This window comes from Lissotriton vulgaris, chromosome 12 (genome assembly GCF_964263255.1).
Source record: "Lissotriton vulgaris chromosome 12, aLisVul1.2, whole genome shotgun sequence".
Lineage (NCBI taxonomy): Eukaryota > Metazoa > Chordata > Amphibia > Caudata > Salamandridae > Lissotriton > Lissotriton vulgaris.
The window spans coordinates 288,078,991-288,093,091 of record NC_141700.1 but is presented as its reverse complement, the minus strand read 5'-3'; the positions used below and the strand labels follow the sequence as shown (position 1 = coordinate 288,093,091).

At 45.4% G+C, this 14,101-nt stretch overlaps 1 protein-coding gene across 1 annotated transcript in view; it reads left to right on the top strand.

Moving 5' to 3' along the window:
• The window catches only part of LOC147673983 (fatty acyl-CoA hydrolase precursor, medium chain-like), a 419,415-nt gene that overhangs the window by 388,609 nt on the left and 16,705 nt on the right, over positions 1-14,101 (top strand). The window contains exon 12 of the mRNA XM_086945068.1: positions 13,771-13,920. Within this exon, the coding sequence (XP_086801194.1) occupies positions 13,771-13,920 (150 nt within the window). The remainder of the gene's footprint in view (positions 1-13,770; positions 13,921-14,101) is intronic.

The window sequence follows — 14,101 nt, the reverse complement described above, 5'->3', positions numbered from 1 at the left end:
TTGAGGTGCCGTTACTGATTTAGTTTCTGTTGTCGCTAGGGAGATGCCCCTCTTCCTTCTTTCACTGTCCTGCGTGATTGGTTGATCTTCCTCTACGGTTATAGGCTCAGAAGAGTTTTTTGGATCGGTGTCCCCTGTGGCTACCGGACGTCTCAGGGTTTTAAACATAGGGTACAGGCTTAGATCTTGTTTGCCCCTTCTCATTTTATTGCGTCCTTTCCGCTTCCTTTGTCTTTTCACCTTCCCGTCAGGGGCTCCCGGCTCTTTTTCGATTGAGGAGAGAGGGGAAGAGTTTACACTGCTAACGACCGGTGAGTATTGCTGTTCAGTAGTTGGGCAACTTTGCCCAGATGGGTCTTGGAGTAGGGAGGAGTTGGTCCCTTCTTCCCCACTTGGCCTTGAGTTGGTGGCTGTTTTTTTTTCCGGAACTTCACTTAAGTCTCCTTGGTCGGTATCGCTGACAGTTCCAAGGGAGGGTTTTGCTTTTGCGATTTCTTTTAGGTCTACCACAAGCTTTTCCATGATCCCTGGTAGTGTGCTGAGCTTATCCACTATAGGTGTACAGTCACATCCTTGTTGCGAGTGGACTTCCGCTTCTTGGGCACGTCTGATCAAGCTGTTCAAGTTTGAGATCCTGTCGTCAAGTTTGACTACATACACGGCAAGTGTGTTTAGGAGGCTGATTTGTATATCCATTTTATCTGCCTGATAAGACATTGCGTCAGCTGACTTTTGTAGAATGTCAAGGGCAGTGGCCCACGCCTTCTCTTGTTGGCGGTCCACGCTTACATCCGGCCTTAGTTGTGGTGATAACTGCGGGTGACCAGGAGCAGTGTCCCCGTATGAGTGCAGCATTTTTTTCCATTCCTTTGACTCGAAGTAGGAGGGTTCTTTCACACCCCCCTCTGCTTCCTCTGCACCCTCTAGCGCTTCTGTAAGCTCAGGCTCAGGGTCAGGCTCAGTTTTCCTCGCTCTCTGTTGTCCCTGTTGGACCGAGTCTATTGCAGCAGCCCCATGGTGGTTGCCAACTCCTTTTGTCCTTGCGACTGAAGCGCTAGCCTTTTCTGAGTTGTGGTTTCCTGAGTAGATCGGAAGTTCGCCATTTTGGATGCACGGGATGCTGAAACTGAGTTCATGTAGCATTCCATAGGAGTCTTCTAAATTGCTAGATTTTTCACCAGATGGATCTGTTAGGGGATCCTGTGTATTATGTGGGGTGTTGAATATGGCAACAGAGGATAGCGCAGGGAATAGTGCCGAGTTGAGCCAATGCCCTCGCTGGATTAAGGCGGACTTGGCCACTGGACTGCCCCTACACTCAGTTGGAGATCCTGCTGAGGGTTTGGTAGTGACGGTGGCTGATGTGGCTGATGTGGGGCTGCTTTGAGGAGTCCGAATCCCCCCGTTTGCATCAGAACTGCCCTTGATGATGGTCACTAGAGGACTTAAAGGGGTTGGAAGGCCCGTGATATTCTCGTTGCTTGAGAAGACCGCCGAACCGGCGTCTTTTAAGTAGAACAGTTTTGTTGTTATCTTTGGCTGATAGCCAAAAGTGTTGCAGGCCGCCCTGTCTTTGCCCTTCAAGGTGGAATTAGACATTCTGTCTGTTGTGGTTTCTGTGTCACACAGCAACAGGTTGGGGACCTGCTCAGAGTCCGTTGTTGCCCTCGCAGTTTTCCCTCTGCTTTTCTTTTTCTTTTGCGGGCCCAGTATCCTTACCCTGCCTGATCTCATCCCAGATGGACAGGATGCAGCGGGAGGGCGAGAAAGGGCAGGAAAGAGCGCGGGACCTCACTTCTGTGGCTGCTTCAGCTACTACCTCAGCTGTTTGTCTCCGGCCGCTTTAATCTGAGGAACTGATCGCAGGTTTGTGCCACACCGAGCTGCAAGACTATTAGAGCGGCTGCACGTGAGCCATCACAAACCCCGTACTCCCGTGCACTTCATCTCACCACTCCTCCCCTCTCGCAGGCAGTAAGGGCAGAATGGCAGGAGGGCAGGAGGGCAGGAGGGCAAGGGGACAGGAGAGGCTGCTGCAGCTGCCTCGGCAAATGGTAAAAAAAAAAAAAAAAAGTCACTGGCTGCGGTTTATGAGCTTTATGAGCTCAGCGGTTTTGCGGTGGTGCTGCTGCGGGGGAACGCCACTGCAGACTCTTTGCTCCTCGCCCCACTCGCTGACCAGACGCCGTTGTCCTACCTCTCTGCAGGCGTGATCATGAGGACGTGTGGGCTCGACCTTCGGATGGAGCACGGTCCTGTCAGAAACCGCCGGTCTTTTCCCCGCCGTCAAACCGGCCCGGCTCGGCTCCCTCTTTGCCTCCGGCTCTGCTCCTCTACACAAGCCCAGCTGGTGCACCGCCACGCAACAGATTGGCCCACGGACAAGATGCTCAACAGCGCCAAACAGGAAAAAAGACACCAAAAGTGTAATGTTATATTCTTGCCTATTACTTTCCCTTTAAGTGTAGTGCTGTGGTCGCATGCCAGTGCATGAAACATGTTTATCTTTGAGAGTGTTCTGTGTTCCAGAGCTGGTTAACTAAGGGTATTAACTGTTGAAGCAGTGTACAGCCTGAACTAAGATACAGATGGATGTTATTCGTGCTGCTAATAAACCAAGATTTCTTTTATCCTAAATCTGACTGGATTATTACTACAATTTTGGCGATGAGGGAAATCATCACTTACAGCACAGATTTATTTAAGTGGTGCTTTGAACCCATTTTATTCAATTTTCTTCAATTTCGAAAATTTTCCATATCTGACTGGATTATTACTACTTGTAACTTATTTTACCTTTGTGAATCTGGCCTTGTGTTGCTTACAATATCTATGCAAGTTCTCCTGAGTCCTTCTGACCCGAGGTTTTTGTAAGTTTAATTTGAATTTTTTTAAATAAATAAAATACTAGCTTCCCAGATTGCTTGCTGGTTGTTGTTTGTTTGATATTTTTATGATGACAGTATGAGTCTTGGAATATCCACTATCTCTGTGCCTATTTTAGTCTATTTGCCTGTGATGGATAATCCTTCTAAACACTCTTAAAGTTGGAGTTCACCTCGCAAGCATCTTTTGGACTAAAGGGACCTCCTTGTGTTGTGTCATCCCTGGTTAGTGCTAGCCCACTACCACCATCATTAAGAAGGCCCTTTGGGAAACCCTGCTATAAGGTTTGGGAAGATTGGGAGAGATGTAGCAAACATCACTTAACCTACTCTGGTAAGAAGTTGAGAACTTAGTACAGAAGGAGTTCTCTTGCAGGAGAGATTGCAGTACAGAAGGAGTCCTCTGGAAGAAGAGATTGCGATTTTTGTGTATGTTGTTGCCTGACCTAATTAGTATTTAACAGGTATAGGGTAGGACTAGGGCAGAAACTAATCAGTATAAAAGTATCACTGATAGGTGGCTGGATTCTGCAAAACCTCCTCAGGCAATAACGTTGTTCCCACACTAGTAGCAGGGTATACTGGACCGCAGGAAGAGGTAAGAAACCTACTGAATATTAAATACAAGGCATGGACTTCTGGTAGGAAAGGTCTAGGGGAAAAAGTGGATGCACCATATAATGTATGACTGTTTCAGAGGATGGCTTCTCATCTTGCTCTCGTCAGTAAGTCACAATGCTACAATAACTAGCAATGTAAAAACAGATATTAAAGATAAAGGCCAATTTATATTAAAATAGAAAACCCATACTCTCCATTCACAACAGGCCTACCCCCTCCCTAAGCAATAAACCCAAAATGTTCCTTTTCACGGCTCCCCCTCACACCCACTCTATCCACAACAGGCCTGCCCTCTCTAGAAGCAAAACTTCAAAAATGTCCCTTCCCACCAACTTTCCTTCCCACCTTTTCCACCCACAACAGGCCCTCCCACCCCCCAAGAAAGTTCGATAGACTAGGTCCCTGAGGGCACCCAGGTCTTTCTTTACATTGCAACTTCTCTAGCCAGGTTCCGTTAGCCCTGCCTCATGATTGCCAACTCACAGAGGACGTGGCAGAGGAGGCGGTAGGATGATGATGATGGTGAAGCGGAGGGGGTGCTCCTGGTGTTCCGGGTGGCAGACAATGACCCTGACTGGTGGCGGTGGCAGGACTGGATGATGGCTTAAAGAACTAGAAGCCGTCGCCTCCTCCTCCTCATCCAAGAGCACCAGCATGCATTATTCAGCAGGCACCACCTTCAACATGTGGTGCTGCTACTAAGCAGCTATTTCCTGCTGGTTTGAATGCCAGCAGCATGAGCAGCTATATTAGGTAAGAAAAAATGCAAATTGTATTGTGCAGCACAAACACTTGTTTAGACTTTAGTGGCACAATAGCAGTACATTGCTGGTCCCTTAGGGTTATAGGAATTTTTGAAGTGATTAGTCACAGGATGAGGTTTTTCCCTCACATGCATCATGTACTGCAATAGCACTGACTTAAAGGAATGAAGCCAGACCACCAACATAATCAAAAAATAATTTTAGTTTGAAGGTTGTCATAGGTGAAAATGAACAGACACTTTATGTGTGTTGTTAATAAATTAAATAGCTGTCTCTAGTGTGTAAGGCATATATATGCTGCACACTTACTTGACCGAACATATGTGCATCATTTATGGAATCAGGCTGGCAAGTCTGCTACTCTGTAGCATGTTTTTGGAGTAGCTATAATGGCATGTTATTAACTTCTCATTAATTCCGGTGGTCCTGCTCGCCAACTTCCTCTTCAATGTTAACCGTAGTCCAACCTTAGGGACTGATAGAGTCTGGAAGATGGGATATTCGATCACACACATGGAGGATAACGAATATCCAGTTTGCTGTATTATAGTAGACAGTACATGGAATATAAATGATGCACTGTAGTACAGCTAACAGGATATTGTATTTGTCGCCTTTGTGAAAGAGTATCCCATTCACCAAACTAAATCAGGCTCTTAGTTCCACATTACACCTTGTCCTCCACCACTAATTATTTGAAACGCATTCCTTTACTTGGCAGTGGGGAAAGTTCATCCACAGGAAGGTAAGTTATAGGTATTGGGCTAGGTAGATTTTAGATACAGATTGTGTGGGTGTCGCTTATCATGCACTACACTTTTGCCTAGTTACATTGGTTGACGGAAGGAACATTTTTTAACCGTAAATCCAAAACTGAATTCAATTAGGCAGAAAAATGTGGCGCCTGCCGAGATGGAATTTAAATTTTTGGGTAGGTTGAGACAGAACGAATGATGTAGGGAATTAGTAGTTAACTGAGTGGGCACTGAAAAATGCACCTTGTCTTTAGTTTGTGTGCACTGCAGACTTGGTGCTACGCTGTTTACTGAAGCAGACAGACATTTCATCACCTACACTGTAGTGCCAAATGAGAGCACACTGCAGTTTTAGGTGGCAAAATGTTGTGAGCAGGGAGGTGAAGGGTGGGATAGCTTAACAAATGCAGTATTGTCAATAAGAAAGCAAGGTGGCTTATCCCTTGTCTCAGCCATCACTGGGACTTCTCCCCTTCCTCTACCTATGGGTCCTCCATCATCTGTGGCTCGCTGGCCCTGGAAGTGGCACCGGTGGACTGCTAGCCTAGTAAAAAGTGTAATGCACCCATTTTAGGTACCAGAATAACCACCCAAGTAAATATTTTGTTCAAGGTGCAACAGCAACCCCACACTAAAGTTAGGTTAGCTACATCCTACCACTTTAGGAGGTTTGGTTGACAACATTTTAAAAACCAGGTAGTAAACCAAAATCTTTTTTTTCCTAATGGAGGGGTAAGGATATGAATGGATGAGAATGAAACCCAATGAAAGGGGTGAAAGTAAATGCAAAAGACACATGGTATTGGTTGAAACCTCAGTCCTGCTATGTTCTTCTGTCATGGGAACTACTAGTATAAGACAACATTGGGGGTCCATGACCACTCTATCTCTGTACCTGTACTTTTTGACTGTTTGCTCAAGAAAGTCTTCTCAACCAATATGTTTTGTGAATACTTAGACCAGCGATTCTTTTTACCAGTACTTAATTTGGGCTTCTTATTGCTGTTGATCGGCACCAGCGCCTTTTTCTTAACACTGGCACATATCCACAAGGTATTGCTGGGTGCACATTTTGTTTCAGGTGAATTCCTCAGTGGCGATTTGATATACTTTTTAAAAAATAGCAGGTAGGTACATCTGTGACCAGCAAAGGGCAACAGTGGCAGGAGCGAGGGTGGCACCAGCCACACTGAACTCCAGAGAAATACTTTGTGCCCTTTCACTTAATGTTTCGCAAATTAATTACTACTCCTAACATTATAAAAAATCTGTTCTCTTAACAGTGCTACACATGACGTGTAAAAGAGAGGCAAGGGAAAGTTTACTAAAAAAAGAAGCAGAATAAAGCTGCAGACAGGGAAAAGTCAGATGCAGAAACAGGAAATATGGAAAACAGAGGGAAATGCAGGGATAACAAACATTGGGGAGGGGTGCTGAAAGAAAGGTAAATACAGAAGACTATAATACATTACAAGTGGGAAAAGCTAAAAGTACATAATAATATTAAACACAACTTACTGGGGGCAGCAGAACCATCTGCTATGACCTTGGTGCTGGTGGTGTCAGTGGTCATCACCAGGGCACTGGCGATGGTAGTGGTGTCAGCTGCTTGCCCTGGGATGCCCCCTTTCTCTTGGATCATTATGAAAGGAATAAAGATAAAATGAACAATAATAAGTGGTACTTGTAGGAAGCTGGCTCTGTATATACTGTACCAAAATGAGGTATAGTGTGCACAAAGTCCAGTGGATTCCCAAAGGTAGGCAGAGGTAAAAGTAGATAGCACCTTACTCTCTATTTGTGGTAGTGTGGGCGAGCAGTAGGGCTTTATCAGAGGGTAGTGTTAAGCATTTGTTGCACACACGCAGGCAGAAAATGATGTCACTCACTTAGAGACTGAACTTAACCAAGTTATTTGTATGAAAATATTTTTTAGGTATATTTATATTCTAGATTCTAGAACCAAGCAAGCCTGGTACAGGTACGTGTAAATGGTACTTTTCAAGGCAGGTTGAACAATACAAGCAAGATGAATGAAAATGTCTCTGTTATAGGTTTGTAAATCTTTTCAATACAGTGGAAATTACTGTTAGATTGCGTTTGATTACTTTACAGATTACTTTTTGGATTACTTTTTCTACTCGGTGTGATATGCCTAGATAGTACACTGGGAAATTTCCTAGGTAAGTAAAACAGTTTTTAGTTATTTTGCAGTTTTTCAAGTTCTCATACAAAACCAACGCCCCACTTAAAACAATTTTCAAAGAAAAACAGTCAATGTATTTTTATGGAGAAAATGTGGTTATCTGTTAACAGATAAGTACTTGGTTGTGGGAGTTGGTATTCTGCGGTTAGAACCAGGGTTCCCCCAGGGTCAAGGATGAACTCTTGAAACACCTTCAGCAGCACTAGGGCTGCCAGGTGCTGAGGGCTGAGGCCAAATGTTATCGAATAAGGGATAAAGGGCCTCCGGTATGTGGCTGCTCACAAGCAGGCCACGAGGCTGTGTAAGCAAAGGTCCTGGTGTTATTCTCAGGGCAAAGGGGGATTTGAGTTAGCACCCAAAGTACACCCCGCAGCGACGCAGGGCGGCTGGGTGCAGGGTCCTGTTTTGGCGTTGTATGCCCTATTGTTTTCAATTGGGATTCTACTGTTGCAACAAAGACTGCAGGCTTGGGGATGAAGATCCTCTGGAGGTGATGACGGGTTGGGAAGGTAAGTTGGGATGCCTGCAAATGCTGGGACACTGTTAGTTGGGCCACCCAAGGACGTGGGATGTTGGGTGCAGGGGTGTCTTCAGGAGGCGAGTTTTCTTACCAGTTCTGGTCGCGGTCGTGGAAGTCCTCCAGAAAGAGACTGCAGGCATTGTTTGGAGTGTCAAGGCTGGTCAGAGATCAACAGATCTCAGGTCAGGATCGCCAGGGAGACCTCCTCGGGGTGTTTGGCAACTCAAGCTTGGGCCGTGTGCGTCTGGTGCAGAGTGGTGCACACTGATTGTTTTGGCTGGAGTCTGAGTCTGCTGGTGAGCAAATCCGGTGCTTACAGGAGACAAAGTCTTTGGTTTTGAAGGCAAAGCAGGTCCTTCGGGTTCTTGAGGCTACTGGCTGCAGGAGACACCGAAATTTCGCTGGAGCAGGTTCGCAGTGCGGACAGGCCGGTAGGGCTGGGGCCAAGTCAGTGGGCGACCTCCTCTTCTTTGTTCTAGCACGGCTTCTTCGGTCCTTGTTCTTCTTTCCTTCTGGTTGGTTCTTGTGTGAGGTGGCAAGGTTCAGGGTAACCTCTAAATACTAGATTTAAGGGTGTTACAGCTAGGTAAAGGTTGGGACCAAAGGGTCCCTTCTTGGGGTGGGTACACCCCCTAATATTCTACCCTTCAGTGGGAGAGGGGCGTATGCCTCTCTCTGGTTGGCTGGGTCCCTCCATCTGCAGGATGGTGAGGACTGAGAGTTGTGCTTCACCTGGCCTTCCCCACCTGAGGGGTGGAGTTGGCAAAGGTGGGCACACCTCCCTTCCTCACTTGGTTTTTCCGCCTATTCTCCAGCCCAAAGTGGCAGTCAGAACTGGTGGGGGCCAGTTGCTGGAAGAAGCAAAAGGCCTGAGGTCATTCACAAAGGCGGCAAGCCTGTGAAGCTTCCCCTGCGTGGACCCTGCCCACCCTGGGGGAGAAGGCTTGGCACCTCGTCCCAGGATGTGGATTGTTTCAGAACCCAGAGAGCAGCAGGCTCTCGCCCAAGGGGCCATAAACGTCTGGTGGTGGCAGCTGGCGAGCAGTCAATCAGCCTGGACACTAGGTTGTTTTTCAGGGGGCATCTCTAAGATGCCCTCTAAGTGCATTTTTCATTAAATCCCACACTGGCATCAGTGAGGGTTTAATGTGCTGAGAAGATTGATACCAAACTTCCCAGTTTTCAGTAAAGCCATCATGGTGCTGTGGAGTTCCTAATGACAAACTCTCAGCACAATATACTCCTAATAGTAGTACCTCACTTACAATGTCTAAGAATTGGCTTGGACACTGTAGGGTTATGGGGCTCATGCATCTGTACCCTCTCCACTGGTATAGTGCACCCAGCTAGAGCAGTGGCTGACCTATGCCAGGGAAGTGGGAGTTAGGCATGGCACACAGGGATGTGTGACATGTCGACTCTTCACTTTGTTCTGCACCAAAACATGCAACCTGCAAAGGCAGTGTGTGTGTGTGTGTGTAGAGGCACAATAAGTGCTGCAGCCCTTAGAGGCCTTCCCTGACAACAGTGCCCTAGGTACCTATGTTACCATTTACAAGGGACTGACCTGTGGCCAAAGAGTGCCAATTGGGTTTTGTCTTAATACAGTTTTTAGGGGAAGAACATAGCCCTGGGTACCTGTTTAGCAGGAACCCGGGGCACACTCAGTCAAAGCACATCAGCAGTTTAGCAAAAAGGGGAGCAACCATGCAAAAAGTGGACATTTGTTTACAGTACACGCTACGAAAAACATGTTGTCAGGCACAGCATTGTACTTTCTAAATCAGAAAGCATGTTCCTGGTTTCTTACTCTAACATTTTATTTTGAGCTGTTCATTTATTCCAAGTTCCAACAAATGATCTTTTCTTCACTGCTCCCTTTAACTATTTATTGGCCAAGTCAGTCTCCCTTTGCATACTGCACCTCAGGGAGATTGGGACCGTATGAGCTACTTAAAGCTACTGAGTACACTAACACCCTAGACTATTGGAACAGTGGCATTCCTTAAATCAGCCCAAGCCAGCACCTGGCTCACAGTGGAACAGAATCCTGTCAGTATCATTCACTTGACATCCACTACAGTCCTACCCACTTCCTGTCAGGCTGGTAGATGCACCACTACTCTGGATGCCAGGGCCCAGCTTTATTGAAGGTTTGTGTTACCTTTGCATCACGCAAGTAGGCCCAAGGGCAACACAAACCCTAACATTATATGTACCATGCCATGAAAAGCCACCGTGTGTTGCCCTTCGTTGCTCGGTAAATTTGGAATAACATAACAAGACAGCACAAGTTGCTGCTGTGTGTTACTCTGAGATGGGAAGGCAATACATGGGTGGAGATTGAGCGTGGGTGTTCCCAAGCACCCACCTATGTATTTTGGTGCATCCCAGGTTTTCCATCAATGGTAAATCTGGGAATGTGTCAAAATGCTACTATTTCCGAGTAGAGATCCGTGCAACAAGCTGACATATCATTATTTCTCCTTGTGCTTTGTGTTTTTCTCTAGGTGTGCTGCATTCTGCTGCAGAACAATAGAAAGAGGAAAAGTATTTACAGACTGTTTTTGTACAGGAAAGTATCCCCTACTGCACAAAAACAATAAAGGGTGTAACACGGCACCTTGGCACCAAGGCGTAAGGGTGCCTGCATTGTTGCTATGCCACACTCAATGTGCCAGTGCAGGGCGAGACCAAGAAGGCCACCTATCTTGGCAAACAGCTATGTCGCATTCCTGTCCTCTCCCTGTGGTGCAGCACATCAAGTTGTTTTGCTACCCTGTGCTGCATGAAATTGATATAAATCTGGGCCCAATAAACTCTGGTGAAACAGACCCACACCTTTTGCAGCAAAGACTGTGAACGCAAACACTCTCTGATGCAAAAAGTGCATTTATTCTTGTGAGTGGCACAGACTAAGATTAAATTAAAACTCTTAACAAAACTTAGTACCACACTCAAAAATAAATGGTTGCATTAACAAGGGTTGTCTGGAGTCCCCAGGCTAAGATGCAACAATGGAAGAATGAAAGGAATGGTGTCAATGGTGGGTTGGCAAGGCTAATCTTGGAACATGGGCGATGTTAGTTTTAAGTGTGTCTGAGTGTGGTGGTCAAGTGTGAATGGGAGACAGTGAAAGTAGTATCGGTTATGACCACCTTTGTAAGGAATATAGTTGCTGCGTAATTCAAATCCTTGTTGTTTTATTGTGAAATATGGAAACAATGATATTAATAAACATTTGAAATGTATGTAATTGAAAGAAATGTATAGATAATGAAATATAATGACACTGCTAGGTCAGTGATTATCTTTGATTAATTTCCTGTACTAAGTAGATAGGTTAAGTGGGAATGTTTATTCATAATGTATGTAGTACCAAACCACAGTCACCAGACACCAGGCACCCAAGGCTGACAAGTCACAATAACACTGTGCAGAGGTGAAAAGCCAGTGGACCAGAATAACTGCACAAGAGAATCGTCTACCCTGGAGTGCTGATCATCTTGCGGGTGAACAACTAAAAGTAAGAGGAGAAGGCCAGCTAGCATAATGAGATCCAGTGAAAGTGCACACCAGCCTGATGCAGTCACTGGCACCCAACCAAAGGAAAACAACAGGGAATAACCTTTCTACCCTTGAGCTAAAGTCAGAACACTGCAGGGAACGGCAGAATCAACCAAGCATTGCAAAAACAAAAGTGAAAAAAAAGGAAAGTGGACATAAAATCACAAAAAAAAAATATGTGCAGGACAGTACCTGGTCCTGCTGTAGTGAAAACCAAAAAAGTAAACAAATGACATAAGAAGTGTCACTATAGTGGCCGGGCGCATGCCCATGCATAGCTGGGGTAAGAGAGAGAAGAAACTAGACAAAGGACCTCTGAGCTATCCAGAGGCGCAAAGCCCCCCCACAAATAGCAGAGTCAATGGACACTCAAGCACGTAAAGGGCCACGGCCAAATCTTGTCACTGACCCAAAAATAGTGTGATAACCATACGTCAGAAATGATTATGCAGGAACATCAAAAGGATCAAAGATGCCACACGTGTGGGCAGCGTAAAACAGACAGCATATGTAGTACATGTATGCAATATACACCACCTGCTGAAGAGGCTAGGCTTCTACCTCCGTGTTTACCGCTTATCAATAAATGTCTCTGAACTAAATAGCAATACACTTAGAAAATATCACAAGGGATATCACGATAAGACATAAAAATGTTCATCACGATTTTTCAATGTGTGATTTCCAACGTCAAATGTAGACGTTTCGACCATTGCAGGAAAGATACCCATGGGACTTTTGAGGACACTGTTACAGTAGTTAGTTTGAGCAGGTACTATCAGGTGCTCAGCACCGGCACTTCTTTCACAGGGCATGGGCTATGATTTCTGGTCCTGCAGGTGGTGGTCTCAATATTAATTGCCCAATTTAAAATAAAAAGAACCACATACCTTGCATGGTGAAGGGCTGGTATGTTTCCATAGGCAGGCATACATCTGTTCAGGCAGGCATGATTGTGTAGCATCACTTTAGTGATGATGTCGTCACACCTGTCATGAATCCGAGAAGTCATCATTAACGAGTGGCTTGAATTCTATTCCCGGAGTCTGCTGCACCCTGCCACTGCCTGAGCCTAAGCCTCCCATTGGATAGTTGTAGTGGGGGCCTGAAGCCCTGAATTGCTACTATCCTCAACATACTTGATGTGGTGGTGGCCCACCATAACTTTTGTGCGCTATGGGGTCAACTCCAGTATCCTTGCGCTGCCACCAAGCATGCTAATTGCTGAGTGTGCTTAAGCCCAGTACGTGCAACAGCCATACTCACATCTCACAGGCATTGCAGCATTGCTGCTGGGGACAGTGCTTGTGCTGTGGCAGGCAGGGTCACAGCAAGCTGAGCAGTGGATACCTATGCCGTTGTCATAACTGGACCAAACTAATTACAGGCAGAACTAGCAGTGACATGACCTGCTGTGCTCAAGCAGCCTCCTGACCTGCAACGAACCCAGTCAGACCACCGTGATTAATATGTTAAAAAAAAGCATTTTCATTTGGTGTACATTTTGTTTTCGCACTCATCTGTCGGTGTAGGTAAAGAAGTAAAACGCATGTCTTAGGGGACAGACAGCAGAGCATGGTTACAGGACAGAGAGTGAGGCAGTGTGGGTGTTGAAAGTTGGGAACACCGGAGGTAGAAGTGGGCTGCAGCCTCCTTGGCAGCATTTTCAGCCCCGGCACTTCATTGTTTTACAAATTAAGCACTGGAATTGTAATTTCAAGCTACACAATGCTGCAGCAATACCAATGGTGAAGAAACAGTCCTCAGTCTGACAAGTAGAATTTGTTATTTGAAATGAATGTGGCCCACAGGGAAGGAAACTAGTCTTCAGCCTGAGGATTAATGTCTGTTCGGGACTGCGGGGGCTTTGCATGTCTGGTGGGAAGCTCCAATTCCAAAATACATATAATTATCACCATGAAAACTAATGACATGTGAAATCATAGGTATGGATCAAATCACTGACAAAATTAGACATCAGAATTGTATGGAAACCTATCTGTGATTGCTTGATGAAGGAGAAGGAGTGCCATGCGCACTTATGTTGAGAGACGCACCTTCCTGTGTGGAGCGAAAATGAATGAAGAGGAAGGGAACAGGACTAGGGATCAAAATCAAATAAATCAGACAAATGATCAGTTTACCCAAAGGGGAAGAAAGGGCAAAAAGGAGAGAGAGAGGCATGCGGAGGGGTTTATTGTCAAGAGAGGACTGTGTACAAAGTAGTAAATTAGTAGCATATATATTTTATTTTGCCTACGCCCAAAACTGTGTAATTGTCATGCTCTTCGTCATGCTAAACTCATGTACTTCGTATGCTCCTCACATTCTCGTGAACTGAATTCCTCTTTTTAATGTCGCCTTTAGCTAACAGGCCTTAGAGCTCAGAAGTGCAGTGTCTTTTGTCAATCTTAAGAATATGATGTTGAATTGTTGACATATTCTCCCCTAGACTCTGGACTTCCGGTCTATTTCTATGAGTATCAGCACCGCCCGAGCATCCATCTTAATTCAAAACCAGCCCACGTGAAAGCAGACCATGGTGATGATATCGTACCCCTCTTTGGGTTTCCATTCTTGGAAGGTGATATTACAATACAAGGTGAGCAGTCTTTTAAATCTTTGGACTTTAGGTGGTATTATACTTAACTATTTCATGTGAATTCAAGGCAAAAATGATGTGGCAATCACTCTCTTCTTAGCCGCATTTAAACCATGAATGTAATTCATAATCCCAATTTGCTAAATCAGGATTTGCAAAATATATTGTGAACACATTTGTG